The sequence below is a fragment of the Mirounga leonina genome, unplaced genomic scaffold (genome assembly GCF_011800145.1).
Source record: "Mirounga leonina isolate KUSES-001 unplaced genomic scaffold, KU_Mleo_1.0 Mir_176, whole genome shotgun sequence".
In the NCBI taxonomy this organism is placed as follows: Eukaryota; Metazoa; Chordata; class Mammalia; order Carnivora; family Phocidae; genus Mirounga; species Mirounga leonina.
In genome coordinates this window covers 3,454,803-3,481,891 of record NW_023270454.1, presented here as the reverse complement: position 1 = coordinate 3,481,891, position 27,089 = coordinate 3,454,803, and the positions used below count along the sequence as shown (strand labels likewise).

The 27,089-nt window shown below is 51.1% G+C and overlaps 1 protein-coding gene and 1 non-coding gene across 5 annotated transcripts in view; one reads left to right on the top strand and one right to left on the bottom strand.

Annotated features, from left to right (window-relative positions):
• Window positions 1-3,095: 3,095 nt before the first annotated feature.
• Window positions 3,096-27,089, bottom strand: part of SLC25A37 (solute carrier family 25 member 37) — a 40,169-nt gene continuing 16,175 nt past the window's right edge. For 2 of the 4 annotated variants that reach the window (XM_035022579.1, XM_035022580.1), the window contains exons 2-4: window positions 10,946-11,174; window positions 8,832-8,888; window positions 3,096-6,760 (exon numbers count right to left, since the gene is read on the bottom strand). In XM_035022579.1, coding sequence (XP_034878470.1) covers window positions 6,240-6,760; window positions 8,832-8,888; window positions 10,946-11,174 — 807 coding nt within the window. In that variant the 3' untranslated portion in view covers window positions 3,096-6,239. Of the gene's footprint in view, window positions 6,761-8,831; window positions 8,889-9,742; window positions 10,878-10,945; window positions 11,175-27,089 lie in introns of those variants that run through there. The other 2 variants (XM_035022581.1, XM_035022582.1) reach the window with 2 other exon arrangements.
• Window positions 17,443-17,515, top strand: TRNAR-CCU. The gene has a single exon. It is a non-coding gene; the product is annotated as a tRNA-Arg (tRNA).

Below are 27,089 nucleotides of genomic sequence, written 5' to 3'. Positions count from 1 at the left end.
ATGATTTCACTCATATGTGAAATTTAAGAAACAACAGAGGATCATAGGGTAATGGAGGGAAAAATAAAAAAAGATGAAATCAGAGAGGGAGACAAACCATAAGAGACTCTCAACTGTAGGGAACAAACCGAGGGTTGATGGAGTGGGGTGGGGGGATGCAGTAACTGGGTGATGGGCATTAACGAGGGCACTTGATGTGATGAGCACTGGGTGTTATATACAACTGATGAATCACTAAATTCTACCTCTGAAACTAATAATATACTATATGTCAATTAACTGAATTGAAATAAAATTTTCAACAAAGATCTGGAAAGAAGGCAGCACTGCTGTTTAGGAGATGGAGACCTAGGATCTCATCCATCCATCCTGCTATCCTCTCCTATTTCCCTTTATTCCTTCACACAGGAAGCTAAATCGGGCACTGGCCTATGTAGGAGAGCCTATTCTTAAGTTCAATTGGCAATGAGGAGCCCTTGAAAGTTTTGAGCAAGTGAGTGGCATGGTAGGCCTCTGGCAGCAGGGGGCAGGAGTCTCTTGGGGCTAGGGGACAAGTGTTATTAAGATCTGGGCTATCTCCAGCAGGCACCTGGACATGTGGATCTGGAGCTCAGGAGAGAAGTCGGGATGCTATATCCCACATCTGGGAATCATCTTTCCAGAGAGGCCAACTGACACTGTGAAGGCCGACCAGCACCAAAAAGGGGTGGAGAGACAGGAGGTCCAAAGGCAGAAGCTTCCCAAGCAGCCATCCCTAGGTGACCCAGAAAGGAACTGAAGCTGGTGGGGGGAGCCAGGGATGGTAGTCAAGGTGGGCAGCCTGGAGGAGGACAGGGAAATGGAAGCCAAAAGAGGGGAGCTAAGGAGGCAGCTCTAAGCCAAGAGCTCAAAGCTCTGGTGTTGTTCATGCCCAAGGAGAATCAGGACTAGATGGATGGGTGGATGTAGAGACAAGGTACCTCCTCTGCCGCCAGCTGCTATTTCTCCCCGCCAGGTCTCCCCCTTGACACCGCCCCTGCTCTCATCTTGCCCTACAGTCATGCACCGCCGAGCCCTGTCAATGCCACTGTTAGACTCTCATCAGCTGCATGCACCCGGTTCCGGCCGCCCTTCCCATCCCCCTCATTATCCCTCTTCCGGGCAGTTTCATGTGGCACCAAAGCGACCATCTCCTGCCCCCGCGGTATTCCTTCTCCACTCCGTCCTGTCCACTTCTGCCAGACGAAGCTTCCTAAAGGGAGCTCAGGGTGTCCTCTGCTCCAAGACCCTTAATGGCTCCCCTCCTACCTACTGACTAAAGGTCCCGCTCCTCCTGATGGCAAAGCTCTGATTTGCAGCTTACCACTGGGGCACCTCCTACAAAGCTCAGCCGGCGGCAAACTGAGCTGTTCTCCCTAGTTGCACTCATTACTCCTAGGCCCACCCCTGCATTCTGCCTCAGACCAAAGACGACGCTTTACTCCCCTGTGAGCTGTACTAGCCCACCCGCACTCCCTCCCGGTGCTGGGCTCTCCCTCTTGTCCAACTCTGGCCTTGTTACATTCTTCTCTGAGATGTCTGTTCCTGAAGGCCGCTCTTGAGACAGGACTGAAGTCCCTCCCGGGAACTCAGAAAGGAGAGCTCGGCCCTGCAGGAAAGGGAGCCCCTGTGCTTCATGGCTTTCCTAGGGCTGGAATCTGAGTGTGGATGTGCCAGAGAGGGTCGTCAGTGATGACGACGGCCTCTGCCCGAGGAGGAACAGGGAGGGCCAGCACTCACTTGAAGGGGCGCAGGTTGAAGACGACCAGTTTCTCTCACCCCCTTCTCTCAGTATACATGTTCCGGACACCTGCCATGTACCAAGTCGGCAGTGGTGGGCTGAAAAGCTGGTAAGACAGAGCCCTGACTTGCAGCAGTTGCCTGTTTCCGTGGTATAAAGATTCCTACCATTGCTGATTTCCAGCTCACGGTCCCGAACACGGAGCCGGGAAGCCATGCACACAGCCCGCTCCAGGGAGCGGGACGCGGGGCCGGCTCTGGCACACCACGGCTGGGGCCGGGGCCGGGAGGAAGAGGGCCAAGTCAGTCATGGTCGTGGAGTTTGGTCTAACGGATTAGGTCACTGTTTTACTTCCACGTCTTCTCTTCTATTCCCCTGGTGGGCTGTTGAAGGCCGGGCAGGGCGGGAACCGCAGCTTATACCGGGCTGTCTACCCACCCCCCGCGGCCCCCCACCCCACACTAGGCACGGTGCTCTGCTCACGGGATGCACTCCAGCCTGCGGGGCAGGGAGGGTATGTATGCACTGAAAACAGGCCCTTGCATACCTGCCACCCACCCCAGAGGAGTGGAAGCCACCAGAAGCCACAGGTCAGCTTTGCGCCGCACAGAGTTGGCCTTTGGTAAAATGACACCGCGGCAAGCTTACCTCAAGCCTTCTGCACTCTCTGATCCCTCTTCCCCACCCTTGCTGATGGCTCGTTCTCAGGCCTGGCCTCGAGTTTGACTCTCCGCCCTCACTGAGGCCTTCGGTGGTGATGCGGCAGGTAGGTTCTCTGACCTCCACGCTAAGTGAGGAGTCGAGACTTGTCCCTGGCTTTTCAAAGGGGTCTGAGACCTCCCTCCACCCCTCTCCTACCTCCAGAAAAGGTTTAGTTATCTAGGAACTATGTGAGGATTCTGGTCACTCTTGGGCCTTCCATAAAGAGGGGCCCTGATTGAACCTCTGCAAAGAGGGGTGTGTGTGTGTGTGTGTGAAAGAGAGAGAGAGAAACAGGCACATCCCAGGTACCAGGGCTGTGCACACCATACACTCGCAGCCTGTCACACTCACGCTCCCGCACTAGGAAGGAAAACTGCCACCCTCCCTGTCGTGGAGAGCAAAGCCAGAGGCGGCTCTCGGCCCTTGCCCGGGCATGATAATGTGACCGTCCCCGGGCTGCCCGACATGGGATCTGCTTCCACCTCTGAGAGCTGACATGGCACTTTCTACCACAGTCATGGATCTGGTTCTTCATGAGCGAGGCTAGACTAGGCACCAGCCCCACGGATTAGACTCCTTCTCCCCATCCACTCTCCTCTTTTTTTCAATATGCCCACCACAGAGCCCACAACACTTCAAAGATCAAGGCTTTATTTTCTCTAGCTCCAGTGTCACAACTGTAGCAGCAAATCTGAGATATCCCCACACATAAACACACATTTGTCCCTGTTCCAAAGAGCTGGCAACAACTGGAGGCAGCAACTGTGCTATTTGCCCCAGGCCATTAAGAAACACTTGCTCACCCTTGTACATTGTGCGTCTTACAGGCAGGAAGCAACAGTACATTGGCATTTAACAGACACAATCATCCTTAAATAAAGTTAAATAAAACCTTATTGGCATAACAGTGTGTTGGAGATGCAGCTTTAGGGGGACTCTGGAGGACCGCGCTTGAAATAAGACATCATCATTAAAGAAAAGAAACAGAAATAGAGAACACACAGAAGGATGTAGGCCGGTAAACAGCTAGATTCAATACAAAGTTAGGAAAAAACAGTCGTGGATTGAAGCTGTATCACACCTGAGGAAAATCAATTTTCTATTCTAAAATAAAACTCTGATCTACAAGGGACTGAATCTCACATCATGGTCTGGGCGTAAGAGTTCACGCCTGTTACCGAGCACCGTACTCAAGGGGCGTGCCTGACTGCAGAGGTCACCCCAAACACATGAAAGACCAAGCACGTGCCATGATTATGTTAAGCTGGCCATCACCGGGGTGGGGCGAGAACATTTCCCTAATTACTTACTTCTCAATGTCAAAGTCACAGTTGACAACTGGACTGTAGTCTGCACAAAGCAACAACACAAACTTTGGAGCCCAGAGCAAGGGGGAATATCCATTCCCGCAAGATTAAGTCCACTTACATTTGTTTAGTGCTTCACAACTTTCAAAACCCGCTCAGATACATGGCTCATCCAGCCTCATGAAGGTCCAGGGGGGAAGGCAGGACAGGTGGCGTTGCCCCATTTCCTGGCCAATCCATCTGTACGGTGAGAGGAAAGTATGGGCAGACCTTCCAGCTCAGTCCACAGAGCTCTCAAACCCCCTTCCCGCCTCTCCTTCTTGCATCCCTTACCCAAAGGAGCTTTCCTAGAGAAGTGAACAGTTTCTTTTCTGAATACCATCAGAAACAAAATCCTGTGGTTTTTTTGCAGCAGTGTGGCACATCTTAAGAGGAGGAGAAAGAGTGGTTGGATAATTATTTTAGAATTCTCTCTAGTTTTCTTCCTTTTGCAGAATGTACCAGTAATACACAGCATGTTTTAGTAGAGGATGTAAATACTTCCCAGAGCACCAGGGTCTCTCTCCATGGCTTTTTGTACCCCCAGGTAGGACAGAGGCTTGCTGCAACTGGTTTCCCACTGGCAGAGGGTGGGGAGAGGTTCATTCTAAAGTGGGACAGGCCAGCAGCTGAGCCCTCCCAGCCCAGGAGCAAGGTTCTGCTCATGGGGCACACATGGGAGCTTCCTGATACGGCACCCTTCTGTCTGACCTCAAAACGACTCCCAAAGGCAGCGTGCAGGGTCCCAAGATGAAACCTGTCCCAGTGCCACCTGGAGTTCTTGGCAGGAGGAACAGCCTCCAAAGGAGCCTGGATCTGAGCCTCAGAGGGGTGCACTACATTGACCGTGGGGCAGGTCAGGGGTAAAGGGCAAAGGCCAAAGGTCAGGGCCAGGCCCACCAGATTGAACATACATGTGCTTCCTGCTCATTTTTAAAGGGCTCCAGAAGGAAACCGTGAGGCCATTTGGGCTTCCCTTGGAGATGCCTGGCAGCCAATCAAAGGGCGTGGCCAGGGGAAACAAGCTTGCATTTTCTTAGTGATAATCGGGCTCAGATGCACCATTTCAGAAAACAAGACAGTTAGGCCTCGAGTTCTCAGCTGATGCAGATAAGTGAGGCTGACGATAGCTCTGGAGAGACATCCTGACTTGTGCACAAGGGTCCGGGTCTCACTTCAGCGGCTGGGCTTGGCCTGAGGGTCTGGCCTCTGTCACTGCAAGGTGAGAGGCTCCGTGCCAGGTGAACTAATGGTGGACAGAGGGATGGACACATGCCATAGACATACTTGCTATGCTTTTTAAAAATCCCTGAAACCGCCCAGGGAAACAGATTTAGTCAACACACAAGAATATCTGAAGTGCCAGAGTTAAAGGCTGAAGCAGAAATAAGTTCTAGGGAGAATTTATCCCAATTGCCTGCTCAACAAGTAACAAAACCTTGGCATTTCAAGAGCTGCTGCGTGCTGGCCCAGGGAGGCAGACATCCGCATCCCTCACAAGGAGGAAGGGAATGGTGTTAGCAGGAATAAGACTAGTCATCCCAATCCTGCTGGCGGCCGCTGTCCTCCAATGTGAGCGATCCTGCCACCATTAGGTGTGCATGCGTATGTGCCTACAGCAAGAGAAAATGCCCCAGGACCGATCTTTGGTCCTGGAATTTTCAGTAAAGACAAAAGGAAAAGGCACACGCAGGTGACTGACTGAATAAAAGGAGAAAAAAGGTAGCTAGGAGTAATGTATCACTATTTTGATTTTGTTTGCAACGTAAATTCAAAATATAAACTTTATTATTTTACATTCAAGTGAAACTTCCATCTGGGGGCTCCACACAATCTTAGGCCACATTCAGTAATTTATCACTTTGGTGCCTTTTCACTTAACCCAATGGAAGAATTCAGCCCTCTACCTGTTTTTAAAAAAAACCAAAAACTTGACATTCCCAGCTGTACCACTTATCTGCACACACACACACACACACAGAAACTTCTACATAGAAAAATAAAGGATAAACATTATCCATCTATTTTGTACTGTGTACTAGAGCTTTTATATACAGAATTTTCTTTTTTTCTTTAATGCTTTCAGTCACTGCACATTTTCTCCCCTCCCTTGCGAGCTGCGATCGTAGGGCAGGAGACGGCTACAGGGAAGCAGAAAAGCTACATTCCTGTCAGGGGAGGGATGGCAAAAGCCATCCCTCGCTCCCCGTCCAAAGTCTTCCCCCACCTACCACCTCGGACGTCCCTGTGGACGGCCTTCCGGTCAGCGGCTGTCCCATCGTCCCCACTCTCTGAGGCGTCAGGGAGCAGAGGGCCCACCCTGCCGACACCCCGCCAACATAACCTCAGTGTGAGGACAAGGGAATGGAAGCAGGCAGGAAAAGCCTTTTTAAAATAAAAGATTCTGGAATCACTGCCCACAGCCTGTTCCTTTAGTACGGAGCTCGATTCTCCAGCTTGTGTTTGGTGAGAAAGTACTTGAAGAACTCATAGACAGACCAGGAAATGGCCGTGGAGGGCATCTGGTAGATGACACGGGCCTGCATGCCTTTGAAATAGCCGGGTAGGCCATTGAGCTGGTACACCATCCTGAAGGCATTGGCCATGCCCGACAGCCGGCCGCTGATGTTGGCCAGGTTGAGGGCCATGTTCTCCTGAGTGTTGAGGAGGGTCTTACAGACGTCCAGTGGGGTGGTGGCGGCTGCAGCGAGGGCCCCGGCCAGCCCGCCCGAGATGATGTGGGACTGTGGGTTGTAGCCCCGGTGAGGGTTGACCTGCTCCTGCAGGAACTCGTAGGTGATGAAGTGGATGGACTGGAAGGGAATGTTCATGGTCAGCTGTGTGGTGTAGCTCCGGTAGAAGGCCCCCAAGCCCTCGGTCCTCCAAACCGTCCAGACGCAGCGGAGGGCTGACCGGTGCGGCGAGTCGTACATCTGCATGCGCTGCTTCACAACTGTGGTCAGGGCCACCAGCAGTCGGCGGGTGGATGGTTGGGTTTGGCCCCACCCCGGGTCGGAGTGAAATGGGCAGCCAAGCCATAAAGAGAAACAAGCAAGTTTAGACACACTGGTAACAGGTCCCAGAGAGCTAGAACACACGCAGCCCCAGCCTGAGAATCCAGAGCCGCCAGCTCTGGGCTCTCCCGTCTACAGATGTGGCCCCAGGACCCGGTGCTCAGTTTCTCCTGCCTGCAGCCCGCGCAAGTGGGTCCCCGAACCAGGCAGCCACTTCAGACTAGATTCAGTGATCTGATCCCCCATATCCCGGAGGCCTCCAGCATCGCACCTGCGGCAAAACTAAATCCTGCCCCCCCCATCTCTCTACATGTGTGTCCCATCTTTTATTCTCTGTATGTGGTCTCTACACAGCATTTTTAGCTTCTGTATGGCACAGCGCTCTTGGAAGAAACACTGGAATTATGTGAGCCCAAATTCTGTGACAAACCCCAATGAAGACCCTGGCTTAAAATACAGAAGTAACTGCTGGTTCAAAGGCTATGAGGCAACTGGGGGCCTCAGGCTTGAGTCATAATAGTCCCCCATGCACTGCCAAATGAACACATGCAGTGTGCTTTGCTTTACTTTTAGAGAAATGAAGTCCTTAAATCAACGTCAAAGAGAAGAGAGGGGGCTGAACCTCACTGGTTTCTCTTTGAAAAGTAGAAACAAAATTCTTGCCTGGTTGACATGGGCTAATTAACTGGTCACTGACCAGGTCCCTGGATACACTGCCTTAAACACGCAAAAACAAAGCCCACCTCTCCCAGTCTGACCCATCAAGTTCCTGAAGGTCAGAACAAGCCCCCTGTCTGCGAGGGGCTGGGAGGCAGCTGAGAGCAAGTAAGAAATGTTCACCTTAAAAGACAAAAACAGACAAACTCATAACAAAAGACTTGAAATGTTGACGTTTTACCTCTCATTTTCGCTTCTGGCAAGGGACCAATTTTTAGCTGGGGAGAAAGGTGGAGAGAGCCCTACATGTCACACCGAGAATAACCCAGCTGCGAGGATGCCCGGTACCAGGCCCCAAAGCTCCTCGCTGGGCGGACCTGAGTCGGCTAAGGACGCACGTCTGCACGGCTGACAACTGTTTTCCAGTGCTCCCCAAATTCAAAATAATAATTAAAAAAAAAAAGGTAACGTGGGAGGGGCTGGCTAAGGCAAGATGGCCAAAGGTTAAATCACAAGTAGAGTGAGGCACACATGGGCATTCCTAACACTCTCCTCTCCACATCTGCGCACGTTTGGGATGGTCCATAATGATTTCAGATCTCTTTTAAAAAGCAAATTGAACCTAAGCCCTAATGAATGGCCTTTGACGCTTCCCCCTAAATCTGTCTGGGATTGATAAAGGTTAACAAAGGCCTGTGCGTGTGAGTGTGTCCCCTGTGCGCACAGGTACACGTACACACAGCTTTTACAGGAGTGCCAAAGACCACTCAGGAAGCTTGTTAAAACACACTCCGTCTCTACCCCCCAGAGGCTCCCATTTAGCAGGTCTGGGGTGGGACTCCAATTAGCATTCCTAACATGCTCCCAGGAGATGCTGATGCTGCTGGTCCGAGGATCACAGTCCCACTCTCTGTTCAAGAGAACAGGAACAGGGGCGCCTGGGTGGCTCAGTTGGTTAAGCGACTGCCTTCGGCTCAGGTCATGATCCTGGAGTCCCGGGATCGAGTCCCGCTTCGGTCTCCCTGCTCGGCAGGGAGTCTGCTTCTCCCTCTGACCCTCCCGGCCCTCCCCCCTCTCATGTGCTCTCTCTCTCAGTCTCTCTCTCTCAAATAAATAAATAAAATCTTAAAAAAAAAAAAAAAAAGAGAACAGGGACACCATAAGCTCATTTAAATGCTCAGCCCCTTTTTGAGGCCTTTGCTGATGTGGTAAAGAATTCTGCTTATTCCGACTGGGGGCCGGAAGTCCCCTTGCCCAACCTTCGGTCTCCCCACCGCCCGGCCGCCCCCCCACTGTTTTTCCTGCCCCTTCGCACATCCCCTCCTGCCATTCCCTGGGACCATGAAGCATTACCTTCTGCTGGATTCATTACCGCATCGTGGAGCAGGGTGGCCATACTCCCAGCTATCCCTGCAAAACAAACTCCAGAAAATTACCCTCTGAGACTGGGAGTTCTGAGGAAGTTCCTGGAACGTAAAATCAGATGGAACCCTGCACAGAGCTTTCTAAGAAGCAAAATCTATGCCCAGCTGCTCCCAGGTGAGCACTGACTCTTCAAAACGTAAAGTGATGATTGAATTGTTGAGCAAAATGAGGACGGTAACATAGGCGCCATTGGCCACATCTTCATCCTGCAGATGTGTAATCAATGCTGGGAAAGGTCAGACCTGCTGACGGCTGATGGTACCCAGAAACCACACTTCATGGCTCTTCCCAGTGGAAAACTGTCCAGATTTTAATTCTCTCCGGTCCCTCACCTTTGTCTACAGACTAACTTACTCTGTCCTTGAGCTGGGGCAAGCAAAGGGGATGATATTATATATACAGCTAAGAGGGGAGAAAAAGAAAAGAAGTTTTAAAAGAAATATCCTTAATAAAATCCAGGCATTTTCAAGAAAACAGGCAGGAGAAGCAGACGTCAGGAAGCTCTGCATATGGCAGATTTCCAGGGTTGGTTTGCAAAGCGATGACTCGTCTCGGAGATGGCAGACCCCATCTTGAGGCTCTCACCTGGCCTGGCTTCAAGAACCAGGAACTTCTGAAGTCTACTTAAGGCCTGGAATTTTGCTTTTGGCTTTGGGTTTCCTCCCTAGGCAGGTGACACTGCCCAGCAATTAAGATTAGCCCGCTTTGGGTTTCCTCCCTAGGCAGGTGACACTGCCCAGCAATTAAGATTAGCCCCGGAAGGTGGGAGGAATGAGCAATACCAGGACAATGCTTCAGAAATGCATATAAACCCCCTTTCCCCCTCCACACACACTTACGATTACCACCAGAAAGGTCAAAATGCAACCACAGCATACATCGTCGCGAAGCAGTAACAGCACTGGGCAGAACTGTGTTCCGTCCAACCGCCTCCAAGGGTTCAGTGACCAAGGGACTAAACCATTACACAAGGCAGTTTCAGCAAGAGGCAAACCCCGAGGCCACGCACTCAGGGGACAGCATCAGAGTGTGACCGTTGGGGACTGTCTTGATAAATGCAACCAGGGGCCCATTTAAAAAAAAAAAAAAAAAGAAATGTCTGCACACCAGCCAGGTAGTTATGATTACCAGGGTTTGCTGGTGGAAGGGTTGCTTTTGGGCTCTCAGCACAAAAAGGGGGAAAAGCTGTCGATGGTCACTCTCCCTCTTCCGTGTTGAAAAACTAGTTTTGTTAAAATAAGGACACCTTATTCCATGTCCAAACAAAAACCAACAAAAGCAAAACCCAAAGGAGATGGGGAAGGAGCCACCACTGAGCCCAGAGCCCACTGAGCCCACTGCGCTGGGCGGGTAGGAGCCGTCTGCCCCCCCCGCCCACCCCCGCCCCCTCCCGCCACTCTCCCTCAAAGCAACAAAGGAAAACTATTCCAGCCCTTGCTCGCTGAGAGAGGCGACCGAGACCAACGGAAGAGAACGGGGGCGAAACCCCCGGATCCCCAGAGGCTTAAGGTGGGAAAGGTGGCCTGCGCTGCAGCAAATCCTTTGTCAGCCATAAAACTTCTTGACCTTTTAAAGCTTAGTTAGATCTTGACGTTGCAGAGACCTGTTGAACCAGTTTTTAAATAGTCTCAAAGAAGCTGTCCAGATAACTTTTTTTTTTTTTTGAATCCAGCATTGAAAAGTTTTGTTTCTATTCAGGGTTTGTTTGTTTGTTTTTTTTTTCCTAGATCTGATCATTAATTGCTTTTCAATGTCTTAAAAAAAAAAAAATGAAAAACCCACGCAACAATGCAAACTGAAACACCTCTGTCACCGACTTCCCCCAGGCTTTAGAAAGCAGAGGGGAACAGAAAAGCGTGTGTGTGTGTGTGTGTGTGCGCGTGTGTTTGGGTGTGTGTGCACACACGACTAGAGTTCTTTATTCGTAAGCAAGCGCGGCAGAGATGAGGCGTCAGGCTGCTGGGTCACAGGGAGGAGAACCCTGGGGAAGGGTCTGTTGAAGGAGAAAGCTCTCTAACTCCAGACAAACGCTTTCAAAATACCGTTGGCTAGGTGGCTGTTTCCTTGGTGGTGGAAAACGGCATTTAAAGTCCTTTTCATGTTTTCATAGCAGGCAAAATACATGGCGTGGGCCGGCCCTGCGCCCATCATCATCACGTTGAGGCCTCGCAGGGGCCTCCAGAAGCCTTCAGTCCGAATGATTTTCTTAAGGGCTCCGTAGACACTTGTGTACTGCGCTTTGGGATCTGGATTCAAACTCTGCATTCGTGTCTGGGGGCGGGGGCAAGAAAACAGAAACAGTGGAAGTTAACAAGGATAGTAAAGAGGAAAAAAAGACCCAGGGAGACAGTGAGAGCAAACTGTCCATTTTCAGTTTCACGGGATTTCTCGGTGAGGAAAACACTGATTCCCTCCTTCCTGGAGTACATTGGCAAGGATTCCATTGTGGCCAGCAGGGGGGGAAGGATGGTTGGGGGCAGGATATGATATAGGAACATGTACCCACATGCTGTGTGAGCCCTGAGGAATCCCTTAACCTCTCTGGACCTCAGGACCCCCCCAATTAAAAAAACAGGATGGTCACAAACCCTTAATAAACTCAGAGGCCTAGTCAACTGGAAGTATTATCCTGTGGTTGCCCCTCTCGTCCTAAAGTCTGTGTCCTCACTTATCTGAGATCTCCATGTTCTGAATGCTCCTTTTCAGCCCCCACAAGGAATCTCCCAGGCGTCCTCCAGACCTCATCCCACAGCTCCTCTACATGCATTTTACATTTTGTCTTTAGAAGTTAGCCCTTAAACATAAATGGTCCTGTTCTTAATTTCTTCCTGTGTGGAGCCTTGCCTCCTTGAGGCAGAAGCTCAGCTTTCCCCATCTGTTATCCCTGTCAGATGACCAGAGCACTTAAGTGGGTATACAGTTAATCTCGGTGTCAACGGAGCAAGACCATGGTACCCACAATGGCTCCAACTATGGCCAAACACTAGTCTAGATGTTGCTATGGAGGTATTTCTGAGATGAGATTAACATTTAAATCATTAAATTAGACCCTGAGTGAAACAGATTACTCTGTGTGGTATGGTGGGTCTACACACACACACACACTCTCTCTCTCTCTCTCTCCTGGCTTGGTCTCTCTGGAGAACCCTGACTGGTACAGGAGATAATATCTGCCAGGTGAAAGACCCACCCTGGCTCAGTCCTGCAAAAGCAACAAGCATGCGCTCCTCCACTCCCCTCAACACACGCAGGCTAGGGGGGAGGGTCTCCAACCGTGAGCAGGGATACCCTTTTACCACCAAACAAAATCATACCCAAAGCTAATATATAAAATGGAAGAAGAATTCCTCTAATTGAGAATGGAGGGAGGGCCCTGGGCTCTCTTCTCACTCTGAGGCAGACACCCCCACACACACACGCCGCCCCCCCCTCCCCAGCAACCAGCAACTCCAGGGCTCAGAGGAACAGTGTGAAACCAATGATCTAAACTAACACTCATATCTGGAATTTAAGAAACAAATGAACAAACAAAGAAAAAAAGAGACAAACAACAAACAAGACTCTTTTTTTTTTAAAGATTTTATTTATTTATTTGACAGAGAGAGACACAGCGAAAGAGAGGGAACACAAGCAGGGGGAAGTGGGAGAGGGAGAAGCAGGCCTCCCATGGAGCAGGGAGCCCGATGCGAGGCTCGATTCCAGGACCCTGGGATCACGACCTGAGCCGAAGGCAGACGCTCAAGGACTGAGCCACCCAGGCATCCCAAAACAAGACTCTTTACAGAGAACAAACTGGTGTTTGCCAGAGGGGAGGTGGTGGGGGATGGGTGAATTAGGTGATGGGGATTAAGAGTCCACTTACTGTGACAAGCACTGGGTGATGTATGAAAGTCTTGAATCACTATGTTCTACTCCCGAAACTAATATAACACTGCATGTTAACGACACTTGAGTTTTAAAAAAATAAATTTTTAAAATTAATGGTCATTTTCAGATGTCACCAGCTAGTAAAAACCACAAAGAAAATGGGCACATCACTGGCAACTTGTCATTTTGCCATGAAAGGGCATAAAACAGTAACAACATGAGCAACAACCACCATTGCCCTCCATTACGACCATTTTCTATGAAAGGACATTTTTAATGCCAAAAAAAAAAAAGCAAAGACTATCTCTGATTATAAAGCTGTTCTTTAAATTAAATTTAGCTTTATTAAAAACTCCCTACTTGGGGCACCTGGGTGGCTCAGTCGGTTAAGCATCTTGACTCGATTTCGGCTCAGGTCATGATCTCAGGGTTATGAGATCGAGCCCCTCCTGGGCTCTGTGCTGGGCATGGAGCCAGCTTGTCCCTCTCCCTCTGCCCCTCCCCCACTCTCTCAATAAAACCACAACAAAACAACTCACCACTTCACCCCTTGTTTTCTGGTGAAAATGCCCCCTGGCCCAGCCCGAGGCAGCTACCCCACATCTGGGCCCACATTCCAGGGAATGCCAGGTGGGAATGGATGGGGTCAGTGTCCCTGTGCCTTTTGTTGAACTATTTTCTATTCTAACATGTTTCCAAAAGTATTCGAGATGGCTTCATAATGGAGGATACATTATAAGCAAACAAGAGCAAGGGAAGGAGAAGGAGGGAATTTGTCAACCTAGAGGGCACCTGACGCCCCTCGGCGGGTGCTCCTGGCCAGAGTGAACCAAGTATGGGAGTGCAAAGTGTCCACTCTGGAAGAGGCACATCCGCTTCCTCAGGACTGCTGAGGCTACCCAGGGCACTGAATCCTCAACAACACTTGAAATCGCTCACATTTTACAGCAAAGAAAGTTCCGTAGTCCCCCCGACCCCCCGCCCCGGCTTTTTCCTATAATTGCCCCTGATGAGAAGCAGGGGCACCAGGCAGGAGGCGGCACAGAGCAAACAGGGATGGAACCCAGATCCCATCACTTAGGCTGTGACTCTGGGCTAGATGGCTACCCCCTCCCCGCTTTCGTTTCCTCCTGTGACAGAATGGTTGAGAAAATTAAATGTCTATGACCATTGTTACTGTTAATGACAATAAAGGATGTGGTTCCAGTTATCTAGCCCTGCAGAGGTCTAAGCTCCATGGGGGCGGGGGGCTACATCTGTCTTATTTACAGTATATCTATGACGCCTATTACAGTGTCTAACTCACACGGGGGCGGGGGGGCCCAGTAAATATTTGCTGAACGAGTGAACAAACAAATGCATGCAACTTAGGGTACCAACGGGGGTGATGCGGTACTACGTCTCTTAGTGCATTCTCCCCCTAAAATATGAGTAGCTTTCCCGGAATTACCTGTTCCTCCCACCACCCCTTCCCTATTGATAAAAAAAAAAAGAAGTCCCAATTTTGCTGCATTTCTCAAGCCCAGGGGTGATCTGCTGAGCCACATGCAGAGCTGAAGCAGCCTGTCCCTGGGACCTGTTGGTAATGGGTGGCTCCTGCCAGTCCTGTGCCCAGGGGAGAGCCCCTGGGGATGGACTGGAGAAGCTTCCTGCCTTCTCTACCCTCCACTTGGCCCCAGTTTCTGGCTTTGGGCCAGACCAGCCTGTGGTGAAGGCCTCCCTTGGGTCTCAGTGGGTAGAAACAAAGGAGCCCCTTACAAGCAGTGTGAGAAGACACATAGGACCTGGAACGAGGAGCTGAGAGGCTGGATTCTGGACCTGACCCCAGCTCCAACAGGGCCAGTGGCCTTGGCTATGGCATCTCATCTCTCTGGTCCTCAGCGTCCTCAACTGGAAAATGAAGGAGAGGACTGGAACCGTGGCTGGTTACCAGAATCATGGGGAAATGTTTAACAACGTACCTCTGAGCACCACTCCAACACATGTTGTTTCTAAACTCTTTTTTTTTTTTTAATTCCCCAGATGATTCTGATCACTCAGTTTGGAGAACCCCTAAAAAAAGGGCCCTCAAGCCTTAGCACTTTCTAGTAACATTCTGCATCCAGCCTTGGCAGAAAGGGGGGGGGCACCTGGGTTAAGTGAGGAGGGGGTGGTTGGGGAGGCGGTGTGCAGAGAAGAGGGCCAAGGCAGGAAGCTTTAGAGCCGGCCAGTCCAACCTTGTAGGTCTGAATTCCAATGCTGGGACCTTGAGCAGGTTCCTCAGTGTTGGGCCGTGGAATAATCCCCCCGCAGTGAGCTCCCAGAGAGCTGTCGGCAGTCGGAGTGAGTTGACCGTGGGAAAGGCCTGGCTGAAGCTGGGAGGCAACGATGACCACCTCTTCTCCTACCCACCCCCTTTCTATAGTGTCAGGAAGGTTCTCCCTGACAAAGCCGCTCACATTGGCCAGCTCTCAGACTTACATGGGAAATTTGGGATTGATTTCTCACCTCCCTCTTTTTAAATTAGGGGTGAGGCAGCTGGAGTAAATTTTACTGAACCAAAATGCCCCACCCCCTGTGGACAAGAAAAGGACAATTGGGTATCTCTCTGTCCCGGGGAGGGGGGGGCGGCAGAGGTCTGCTCAAAGGAGGCCACATTTAATGACACAGGGTTGGGACAGAGGCAAGCGGCCCCTGAGCACAGAGGAGGACTCAGTCGAGGCTCCTCTGAGCCCACCGTGGCCAAGCTCGGGGCCAGAGCCCCTTTAGTGCGACCTTCATTTCTTCAACCTGCCCACAGGGAGCACCCACCCTCAATCAGGCACCAGGATGCAGAAGGGAGAATCGTTGGGGAAATAAACAACAAGGAACGTGGGAGATAAGGGGAGAAGGACACAGACCCTCTGCGTGCCCCAGGGGAGAGGGGGGTGGCCAATCCGCACCAGCATGGTCGCGGGAGGGGCTGAGAGAAGCCGAGGTGGCCGCATAGTGGCCGGAGGAGTGGCCAGAGCCACCGGTGGAGATCCCTCAGTTTAGCCTCTCTTTCTTTTTCAGTGACTCTACTTGCAGAAGGTACAACTCAGGACCAGGCATTTTTTAGTGACCTGTGGACCAAAGAAGAATTTGGGGTTGAGTGGAAACCACCCAAGCGTCCCGTCCCTCGATGGATGAATGAATAAACAAAGAGGGATCCATACAGACAACGGAATCTTATTTGGCCATAAAAAGGAATGACATTCGGGCACAGGCTATAGCTTGGGGGAACCCGGAGGACATGATGCTGAGTGAAATAAGCCAGCCAGCCAGCCACACACACACAAATACTGTTTGATTCCACGTAACATGAGGTACCTGGAGTTGCCAAAACCATAGAAACAGAAAGTAGAATGGTGGTTGCCAGCGGCTGGGGGAGGGGAACGGGGTTGTTTCCCGGACCCTGAGTTTCACTTTTGTAAGACATACAGTTCCGTGAATGTACTTAATGCCACCGAACTGGGCGCTTAAACATGGCTAGGATGGCAAGTTCGATGTTACGTACATTTTACCACAATGTTTTTTTAAAAGCCCAGGTGTGAGGGTAAACAGAAGGAAAAAGACAACAGAGAAAGGGCAGAGATTAAAAAGCACAACCAAAACCAACCAAAAAGACGGAGACAGAGAATTTCACAAACCGCCTTTCCTGTCCTGGGTTTCAGTTCCTGCTCAGGCCTAGCTGCACTGCACGCCCACCCTTTCTTTATAATAAATTCCCATTCTCCGCCTTTTAATTCTCCACTCTTGGAAATTCAGAATGCACATTAGCATATTAAAGGCTCTGGGAAGTCCTTCAGGAAAGCGCTGGTGAATTCTGTTTAACAAGGCACTTGTTACTGTTTGTCTTGGGCGACAGAAACCCTGTCTCGCGGAATAACCAGTTCCACCTTGCTGAATACACTTTGAGAAAACAGCTGTAGCCGGCATGGGCCCTGGACGCAGGGCTGGACGCAGGAAGCGCAGGGAGCAGCTCGGGGTGTCAGGAGGAACCCCCGGGGGCAGCCCAGGCACAGTGTGGCTGGCAGGAGCCGGAAGACAGGCCCGAGAAGCAGCACGGCCGGGAAGTAGCATGAGCCTCTGGGCGGGTTACCCAAGCACTCTGGCCCAGAAATCAGGAGACCTGGGTCTCAGGCCTGGTTCTGCCACTCCCCGTGTGACTGAGCAAGTCTCCTCCAGCTCTAGAAGGGTGATCCTATAGGAGGGCTCCACTCCAATGACACAAACTGTATTTGCATTAAACAGGCTCCATAAGCTCCCAGCAAGGCCAGAATGGAGTGAGGGGCAAATTCTCCCCTAAGAAGACAAATCAGGATGAGCCTACCTTGTCGTCTTGTTCTCTTCTTGAGGGGAGGAGGGTGGATGGAGAGTGGAAAATGTGTCCTCTGCCTCAGGTGAGCTCACAGGATCATAGGACAGGAGCTGCAAGGGCCCTGGGCAGAGGGCACACATAGCTCGGCAACCGCCTTTTCAGTCAGGAAACTGGTGCCCAGCAAAAAAAGCTAAGGGAGCAAGCCAAGCCTGGTGGGGAGACCTCTGACCTCCCTGCGCATCCTGCCCAGCCCAAGGACCTGCAGCATCATGGGGTCACTGTCCTCCCACCTGACCCAGAGTCCAAGTCCTCCTTTCTCAGTATTTCCAGAAAACGAAGAACAAGTGGGGTGTCTGGCTGGCTCAGTTGGTAGAGTATGTGACTCCTGATCTCAGGGTCGTGAGTTCAAGCCCCACACTGGACACAGAGTTTACTTTAAAAATAAATAAGTAAAGAAAGAACGAATAATAATATGAAAAACTTCCTGTGTCAAAAATACATGCACTATCAGGACCAGGAGAAGATAAGGCGAAATCTACCCATTCATCCACTCAAAAGCATTTGCCATGCTCCTACTTTGAGGCAGGTGCAATGGGGAGACAGGGCAGGAATGGGTGTATGCGGGGCTCCCGGGTCATGGTGTGAACAAACATCACAGCGTAACACGTGGGCACAACAAGCACCCACTGAGGGACCAGGGCTGGGCCCCAAAAAGCTACCAAGGAGTCTCTGCTGTTCCAGACTTGCTCCCAGAGAAAGGAAATTCAGTTCAGGCACCCACAGAGTGCTAGGAAAATGCCAAACCATATCAGTGTCTGCCGCCCAGTGTCCCTTGCAGAATGAGCGGTCAAATCGATAAGTTTAATTCTATCCCGTCTGCCAACTGGCACTGACAGTCAGTAAATGGAACCACAGCCTAAGCCAGGCCGCAGGTCCCAACCCCAGGCCCCTCCCGATTTTCCAAGCCCACAGCCAGCCACCTGTGGGCGCACAGCCTCCTTCAGCCCTGTGCCCGAAGCTCTCCCACTTGCACCCACAGCCCATCCATGGCACTGTGTGTCCCCGGCACTGGGGTCTGCCGGTGACACTCCAGTTCCCACCCACCACCCCCCGGCGCAGACGGCGTCAAGCGAGGAGCCTGTTCCCATGCAGGCCTCGCTGGCTGAGACATGGGCGCGCAGATCCCTGCAGGCAGCCGGGAGAGAGGCTTTTCTGGCACTGCGCTTTGTGAGGAAAGAACGGTCTTCTGGAATGAAGCTACAGACCTCATCAAGGGCTCAGAAAGTACTATCCTCGCCTTCCAGGATCCTTAGGAGGCACGCACAGCAGAGAAGAAACCCAAACCACATCAAGGAGAACCACGCACACACAGTAAAGCCTACAGCTCTCTTGAGTTCAACACTACCAGGGTTCCAACTCAGAATCTGCGTCCCAACCTGGAACCTCGTCCTTACTATGTATGATACAGAAGATGGATGATCACACCCTGCCCTTAGAAAACACTTGCAGAAATCATCAAAATCGAGGCATGAGGAAAAGGCCTGGCGTCATCCCCCCACCTGCCCCCCACACACATTAACCAGTAACAGAGCACCGCAGGAAATGCTCTAAGGAGAACCACACTGTTCACGGCAAGCGGAGGCATACTGAAGTTTATTCTCAAGTTCAAAATTCCCAATCATGTCTTCTTAAATCTCCCAAGTTGGCAAAAGTATAGACATAAAGAGAATGTTACTCTGTCTCTCTTTTTTTAACCAAAAGGAAAATTTGATCCTCTTCAAGTTTAGGAACCAACAAGAGAAAAAGGACCCCTTAAAAGAAGTCCTTGCCTCTCCCTCCACCACCCCCAAATCAAGGGGGGCACGAGGTAGGGGAACGAAGCATGTGGTGGCGTGGTGCGTGGGGAGCGCCGCGCACATACATTCTGAAAGCCCCCCTCTTTTAGAGCAGGCAAGAGGGGCCGGTTCACTGCACCATCAGTGGGAGGAGCCGCACCAAGACAAAACAGAGAGATGAGAGCTGGTGGGAACACACTTCCAGCTAAACCGTGTCGGCACTGATTTCCCTGCCTCACCTAGCAGAAGGGCCAGACTCCCCTCCGTTCCCCGTCACCTGGATGCTCAGAGGAGGATGGGAGGGAGCGGGCTCCCACACGCGGGAGCAAACCAGCAAGGCCACTCTGTCTCTCCACTCACGTCCCACGGGAGGCCCGATTTTCATGTGAACAGACCAGCCACACTCCCAACGTTCCCAGCCACCCGCTGCCTCTAAAATGTGGGCCTGTGAAGCGTTCGCGCCATCTCTCACTCATCCTCTCCAGACGGAGTCCCGAAACCTCCGGGCCCATTAGGGCTGTGCTTCAGGGCACTACTGTTTCTAAAGGATAGAATGCCTAAGCATTCAGTAGAAAATACAAACCCCACCAAGACAACCAAAACCCTGTCTCAGCCTCCCAGGGGAGAAGCCACGGCCCCAAACACAACTTCTCCTGGGAACAGGCCATAGCGTGAGGAGTCAGAAAGACCCCAGATCACATCCAACCCAGAAAGGGTGGCGGAACAGGGGCCACTTGAGCTGTCCCTCGAAGGAGGAACAGTATTATAATTGGTAAGAAATGGAGCTGTCTTTACGATTCCTTCCATCCGATTTGATTTTTGACTTTGTGCGCGTGTTACTTTGACTGGAAAAAAAAAAAAGGCCAACCGGGCAGGGAGAGGAAGTGAACGATTCTGCCAAGGGGGAATGTGAATGTGCAGGTGGGTCTGGGAACCAGAGGAAGGTATGGCTGAAGTGTATGCTTCAGGGGAAATGCAGAGGTAAGGTGCAGATGGAGAGGTAATCCTGGGCTCAGGAGGGTGGCTGAGCATTAGATAATCAATAAATGCTTGCTGAGAGAAAGGCAGGTTGAGGCTGGACTATGGGAGGCTCTGAACAGCTTGCTCAGGCATTTGGAATTTACTTTATATTCCAGTGTTTTCCATGGTTACGTACTGCACATGACGGTAGCTATGAGGAGCCACACGGTAACCAACACGGATGGGGCCTCCAGCGTCTGGGAGGAGGGTTCAGGCCCAGGCAATAGAAGCCCTCCCTGCCGGGTCTCGTTACAGGCTGGCCACGCTCTGCTCTCTCCGCAGCTGTGGCCCCAAGCAAGGCCACTGTGCCACCACCCCACACCCACGGGTAGCCGCTCACCGCCCTGCTATGGCTCAAAGCACTTTCCCACAGCCCTTTATCCTAGGAGCTAAGCCTGGTCACTCCTCCCCTTCTCTAGAAGATTCTCCAGCAGATGGAGGCAGGGATGAAAGAATCCGTGCCTGGCTCCGACCCAATGTACCCAGGACATACTTAGAACATCCAGTCTGTGGTCGGACCAAAGGATTAAGTTATTGCTGCCCTACAGGTGGGAAAGTTCCCAAGGTTCCAGGTAACAGGGCTTGGAGTGCACGGATGGGATTGGTGACCCCACCGGAAGATGGGAAGTGAGGCTGGAGGGGAAGCCTGAACCACCAGTCACACTATCCACCTTGTCTGGCTCTAGCAAGGGTCCCGCATTCTAGTCCCACATCTGGTATTAAGGACTGTGTGGCCTTAAGCAAGACAGCTTGCTTCTCTGAGCCCCAATGCCGCCACTCACAAAATAATTATAATAACAAAAGAGTCACACTAGCAACTAATTATCCCCATCTTACAAACAAGGAAACTGAGGCACAGAAGGGCTAAGCAACTAGCTCCCAAGGTCACAGAGTACACACAGACCGGCTCCAGAGCCATACTCTGAATGGGCAGGCCACCCAACCTCTCACTAGGGGGTGGACAGTTAGGGATCACAGGTGATCTCCAACTTCCTTCCTGTCTCTGATGTGCTCTGCTTCTCCTACCATGCTAAGTGATATGGACATCACCCTGTATGTGCCCGACCTTTTTGAAGAGGGAGTAGCCCCATCTACGTCAAAGTCCCCCAAATCCTCACTGGTTAAGACCACGAAGCTTCTGAGGGTCCAGGCTGCAAGCAGGGTACTTAAAGAGAGTCATGAGCCCAATCACATGGAGGTCACAGAGCTTCACTGTTTCGCATTGCTGGCCATCAGCCTGGCCACGGGTCCCAGGTGGAACTGGGTAATAGTGGCTCGTTCAGTACGAACCCATTCTCTCTCCTCAAAAAGGGCTTGAGCCATTCTCCCGCCCAGCTCGTGGGCAGGAGGGGCATGTTGATGGATGAAAGCCTGGCACTCCCACAGTATTCAAAGGCTAAGACTGAATATTCCAAAGTTCAGGCTGCTTTCGGGAAAGAATTTAATTCACTGCGCGATCCTGGCCTCTCCAGGGCCTCCCCTGACTCAGCAGCCTTGTCTATGTCATTGGCTTATAAAACGCCCCACCTACAAGTAAGGACAAGATGTCAGGGGCAGAACTGAAGAAATACCTCATTCTCAAAAGTGTTTTATTTTCCTTGCACATTGGTAAACCCAGTGAGGCATCGCAACGCCACATCAAAGAACAAATTTAATGCAAGATTCCACATGGAAATACCCTAGAAGCGCATGACGCCACCCCAAGGCACCAGGATTACCTGAGCGCAGAAGAACAGAATCCAGGCACTGATTCTCCACATGACCAGTCCAGGCCCTGCCCTCTACCTTCAGCCCTCAAGGCTCTGCCGTCATGGTTTGGCACGGTGGGGCTCCCGATGGGCTTTTGTTTGACTTCAGACTTCTGCCACCCATCAAGCACCCCCCAACCTCCACTTTGTCTTCTCTAATGAGGAAACAGTTATGTGACCTGAGCCCATAGCTCCAAGAGCTGATCACCACTGCGCCAGGACTGGCCAGCACTCTAGCTCCCAGACCCTGCCCTGCTGACCAGCCTTCAAGCTTTTGCTGAAAATCCCAACTGTGGAATCTCAAAGACACCTTGTTCAACCACCTACCGGCCTGACGCTCAGATGGTCCCTGGGGTTTGAACTGTAACCATTCAATCAAAAATTACATGGTGGGCTTCTAATCTAGGCCTGACTCTGTGATTAGGACCAAGGACACAAAGACGTCCTGTGTCCTCAACCACCTCACAATCGAGGTCCTATTCTATTTTTCAGCTGTATGCACTTGAGGGAAGTTACTCAACTGCTCTGAATGGCAGTTCCCTCATCTGCGAAAACCCCTCCCTCACGTGCTTCCTGCAATGGATCCTCAAGAAAACTTCTCAGCACATGGATCACCTGGCACAGTCTAGGAGGTGCTCAACACATGTTTATCATCTTTGTCATTATTTTTGTAAGGGTTCCAGCATGTTCCCTAAGTGGTTTAGGGAACCACCTATGTTAATAAAAAGGTTTTGAAATATTATTAAGAATCACCAGCAAAACTAGCTTAATCTTGCCGGGAAGGTGTGGGGCTTTCTCCCCTGCTTGCTGACAAATGGCTGTTTGGCACAAAGGATCTCCTTACAGGTCTGAACTGAACATCAGACTACAGAGTAGGACAGGCCATAAACCACACACACAATAGACCCCAGGGTCCCAGAAGGAAGCGGCCAGCCAGGGAGCCCTGGTGTTGAGGACTCCATGCCCCAGTTCCTATAACCTCACAAGGTAGCGAGAGGAGTGAAACCCAACCCTCCCCTCTGATCAGAAAGAGGCTGGACAAAGCGAGGTGGCCCTCTCGTTTCCACTGGATTCCAGACCCACAACGGCTAGCACCGTAGGCTCGAGGGCTCCGCCTGAGTCTAAACCCCCCCAACTCTTTGGCTTCCTCCTCACACCTTTGCACCTTTGGCAAGTTACTCAATCTCTCTGAGCCTGCTCCCTTATCTGTGAACGGGGGATCATAACAGCACCTACCTCCTAACGTCTCTGTGAGGATTAAAGGAAATAATGAACGACAAGCCCTTTGCCTGGGGTCTGGCATGTGTGGGGTTTTTGTTTGTTTGTTTGTTGGATAAACTGCAAATTCCTAGGAAGATGTAACTTTTACTGTAATTCCTTCAGAAAACCCTCATTCCCTCGGAGGAGATCAGCCCTGGGAGGCAACACCCCGCCCCCCACCATTACCACACGCTGAGACTAGATTACCTGAGTCACCCTCACCACAGGCCAAGCAGCTTGTAGTTCTGCTGCCTATTAACAGAAGAGAAACTGAGGCCCAGAAAAGCCAGGGCACTTGCCCACAGCACCCACAGGGGCCTCTGTCCCTTCCACCGGCCCCACTCCCACATTCACCTTTTTTGGCTCTCAATTTCTAAACAAATGGACCTGGTTGCCTACATTAATCCTGATTATGTAACAAAGGGAACTTGGGTAGCCTGAAAGGTAGAGGGAAAATCACCAGTGTCAATTTACGCGGGCACAGAGGGTCCAAGATGACAGTGCCTCAGGAAGCTGGCTCGCCGGGCCTGGCTGCTCAGCGCCAAGGGTGGTTCTGGAAACCTTTAACCGTTGCTGAAGTCCCAAGGTTCCCTGACACTGCTGACTGCAGCCCATTCCCTTGAGGTCACCCCCGTGGAGAGGGCCCTCCCCGTGCTCAAGGGCTGGCTCCTCTCTGAACTGTAGAGAAATAGCCAGATGGGGCCAAGAAGGGCTACAGCATGGGGCACGGGGAGTCCTCTGTGGGTTCTGCCCCTGGCTTGGGCTCCACGGTCACCCTGCAGGACCTGGGCCCTCGCCATGGGCATGGGCAGGTTCGCAGGTCCCTTGGATTCTGGGGGATCGAGCCACATGGCGCTGCAGGGCACGGATGTTTCCACCAAGCGTGTCTCACTTTCCCAAACAGAGCAATCTCCCCAAAATGTGCACTTAAATGTGAGTATGATCAAACGGACAGAGTCCTGTTTCAAGAGTGAGAAGACCCAGACTCCAAGCCAGCTCTGCTCTCAAATCTCTAAGGACCTCGAAGCAGTGTAGCCTAGCTGGGCATCAACATGGGTTTCTACCAGCAGGTAAACACCAGAAAAGATGGGAGATTTCTTCTGTTTTGTTCACGGTCTATTACAATTGCAAGTATCTGTCAAATGGATCAATGGAGTTAATACTGATGTCTCTAAGGAGGTCCTTTTTGGCCTCATACAGTCTAAACCTATAAAACTAGTAAAGAATCCTTTGAAAAACAAATGTGTGTGGGTTGTGTCTTATTTGGGGGAGATAAATCTATATATCTACATTACTATACATCAGGCCTACTTGCAACTTTAAAACACCTGTATTTAAAAGGCAGGCAGGCAGGCAGGAAGGAAGGAAGGAAGGAAGGAAGGAAGGAAGGAAGGAAGGAAGGGGGGAGGGAGGGAGGAAGAAGAGAAGAGGAGAGGGGAGGGGAATCCAGGAGATACTGGAAGCCTTGTGTACTGTCCTTGGGAATGTAAAATGGTACAGCCCCTATGGAAACAGTGGTTACCAAAAAATATTTAAAAACAGAATTATCATATGATCCAGCAATCCCACTTCTGATTTATAACGAAAAAAAATTGAAAGCAGGATCCCAAAGAGATATTTGCACACCCATGCTCACAGCAGCACTATTCACACTAGCCAAGAGGTGGAAGTAACCCAAGTGTCCATCCGTGGGTGAATGGACAAACAGAATGTGGTCTATCATACAATATTATTATGCAGCCTTAAAAAGGAAGGAGGTTCTGACACAAGCTACAACATGGATGAGGATGAACATGATGTGATAAACCCATCACAAAAAGACAAATACTGTATGATTTCACTTCCATGAGGCACCTAGAGTAGCCAAATTCAGGGACAGAAAGCGGAATGGGGGTTGCCAGGGGCTGCAGGGGGTGGGGGGGGAAGGGGGAGTGATTGTTTAATGAGGACAGTTTTACTCTGAGAAGATGAAGAAGTTCTGGAGAGTGGCTGTACAATGTGAATGTACTCAGCGCTACTGAACTACACACTTAAAAATGTTAAGAGGGGGGGCGCCTGGGTGGCTCAGTCGGTTCAGTGTCTGCCTTTGGCTCAGGTCATGAGCTCAGGGTCCGGGGATCGAGTCCCGCATCGGGCTCCCTGCTCAGCGGAGAGCCTGCTTCTCCCTCTCTCTCTCTCTCCTCTCTCTCAAAATAAATAAATAAAATCTCTTTAAAAAATGTTAAGATGGTCCTGTACACCTGAAACTGATATAACACTGTATGTTAACTATACTGGAATTAAAATTAAAAACTTCATGAAAATGAGAAAAAAGAAAAAAATGTCACGATGGTAAATTTTATATGTATTTTACCGCAATCTTTTTAAAATCCTAAATCTAATCCATAGCTCATTCCACATCTGAAATCCTGGCACAATCAAATAATTCCCTAGACTTCCTCTAACACCTGAGATAGCAGTCTTTTTTTTTATTATTTGTTTGTTTTTGGTGAAGGCAGTCAGGGGTCTCGAATGCACAGCGCGATCCCCCAGACACAACAGTATTCCTGGCTCCAGAGCCTGCCTTGGAAGGAAGCACCTGGAAGATCAGCCCAGGGGCTCTCAGAAAGAAGGCAAAGCTTCCCCGGGAGGCAGAAATGGCTAAGATGCAGAGTTTGACTCTCCGTCCTTTCCGGTAGGCTGGCCCCCAGCCTCAATGAGACAGCACTTCCCTGTCCAGGGCACTCTGGCCTGGGCCACCCCAAAAGATATCATCCCAGGGATCAGTAACCCCAGCTGCTCAGGCATGGAGGGAGCTGTCAAAAGCCAGCCACGTGTTTGTATGTGACAGACTGGGTGCCGACACGGGTGACAGGCCGTCAGAGCCACGGAGCGGAGGCGACGGCCCTCCTGGAATCCGTCCCAGACAGGCCCAGGGAGCCGGGCGCCTCCGAAGCCCTGCGCGCGCTTCTCAAGTCAAGCGTGGTCCCGTCAGCTTCTGCAACACCAGCTTCCACACCCTTCACGGAGGCCCTGCCTTCTAAAGCATGCCCCACTATTAGCCTGTTATCCACAGGAGGAAAAGACTTTTCAAAGCAGCCCTGTCGCCAGCCTTCTCCTGCTCATTTCTCTACTTATAATTATTACCAGGTGACACGTCTGCATGCCTGTCTTCCAATAAAGTCTGGGGACGGCCTCACGCGTTTGCGATCTCAGTGCCCTGGCACTGTGCTTTATAAAACGGACACACTCAATAACCGACGGTCAAGGACGCAGAGGGACACAAAATGTCACCCACGGGCATACACAAAGTAGGCCCTTGAAACCCCGCACGCGCGCCCCTTGCCAAACAGCTGTCTCCTTGCTGCTTGCTCCCCCAAAGGGTTACACACTAGCCGAGTCCCACATGCACAACGCGCCTTTCTGGGGCCTCCCACGCAGGGAAGTAGCCCCATCAGAGCTGGGCTCCAGAGTTCAGTGTATGCTAGAAGTCTAAGCAGGGGTTCAGGGTAAATTTCCCAGATGTTACTGAAGCCAGATTCCCCACAAATGCTAAGATCCAATTATCTCCATAATGCTGGCTGATTTATGTGTGGGTGGGGTCAGGTCACAGCTGGGGAGGACGTTCTCCTGCTTTCTTCACACACCTTGCACACCAGCCAGTGACAGAGAAAGAAACCCCAAATACCAGAAACACCACGCTTGATGTTCTCTGGGTCTCTCTCAGAGGAAAGAGACCAAAGGAAACACCCCGAAGATTCCCCTCCCAGCCTCCGGAATCCACTTACACGTACAAATGTCTGCATGGACAAATTGTTTCATAAGCTTTTGGGGGAGTCATGTTTATGTTTTCCTGGATGCTGAAAGCAATGGCAGGGACCTGCAATCATGGTTGAGCTTTCATGCTGACTAAAACCCTCGTCCTGGAAACCAGGGCTTTAAAGGATTTAAACTGAAGCCGTCTGACGAGAAGGGTTTCCAGAAGGCAGAGCGGGAGCCTGGCGTGGTCAAACTACGGGGTTTTTTTCCCCACTGCACAAACATCATCAGTGTGCCCACAGGGGTGCTGGGGCTGAGTCCTTGCCTTCAAGGGGTCTGTCGTCTTAGTAAGGACAACGATAGTAAACCAAAAACCATGCAAATTTAAAAAAAAATG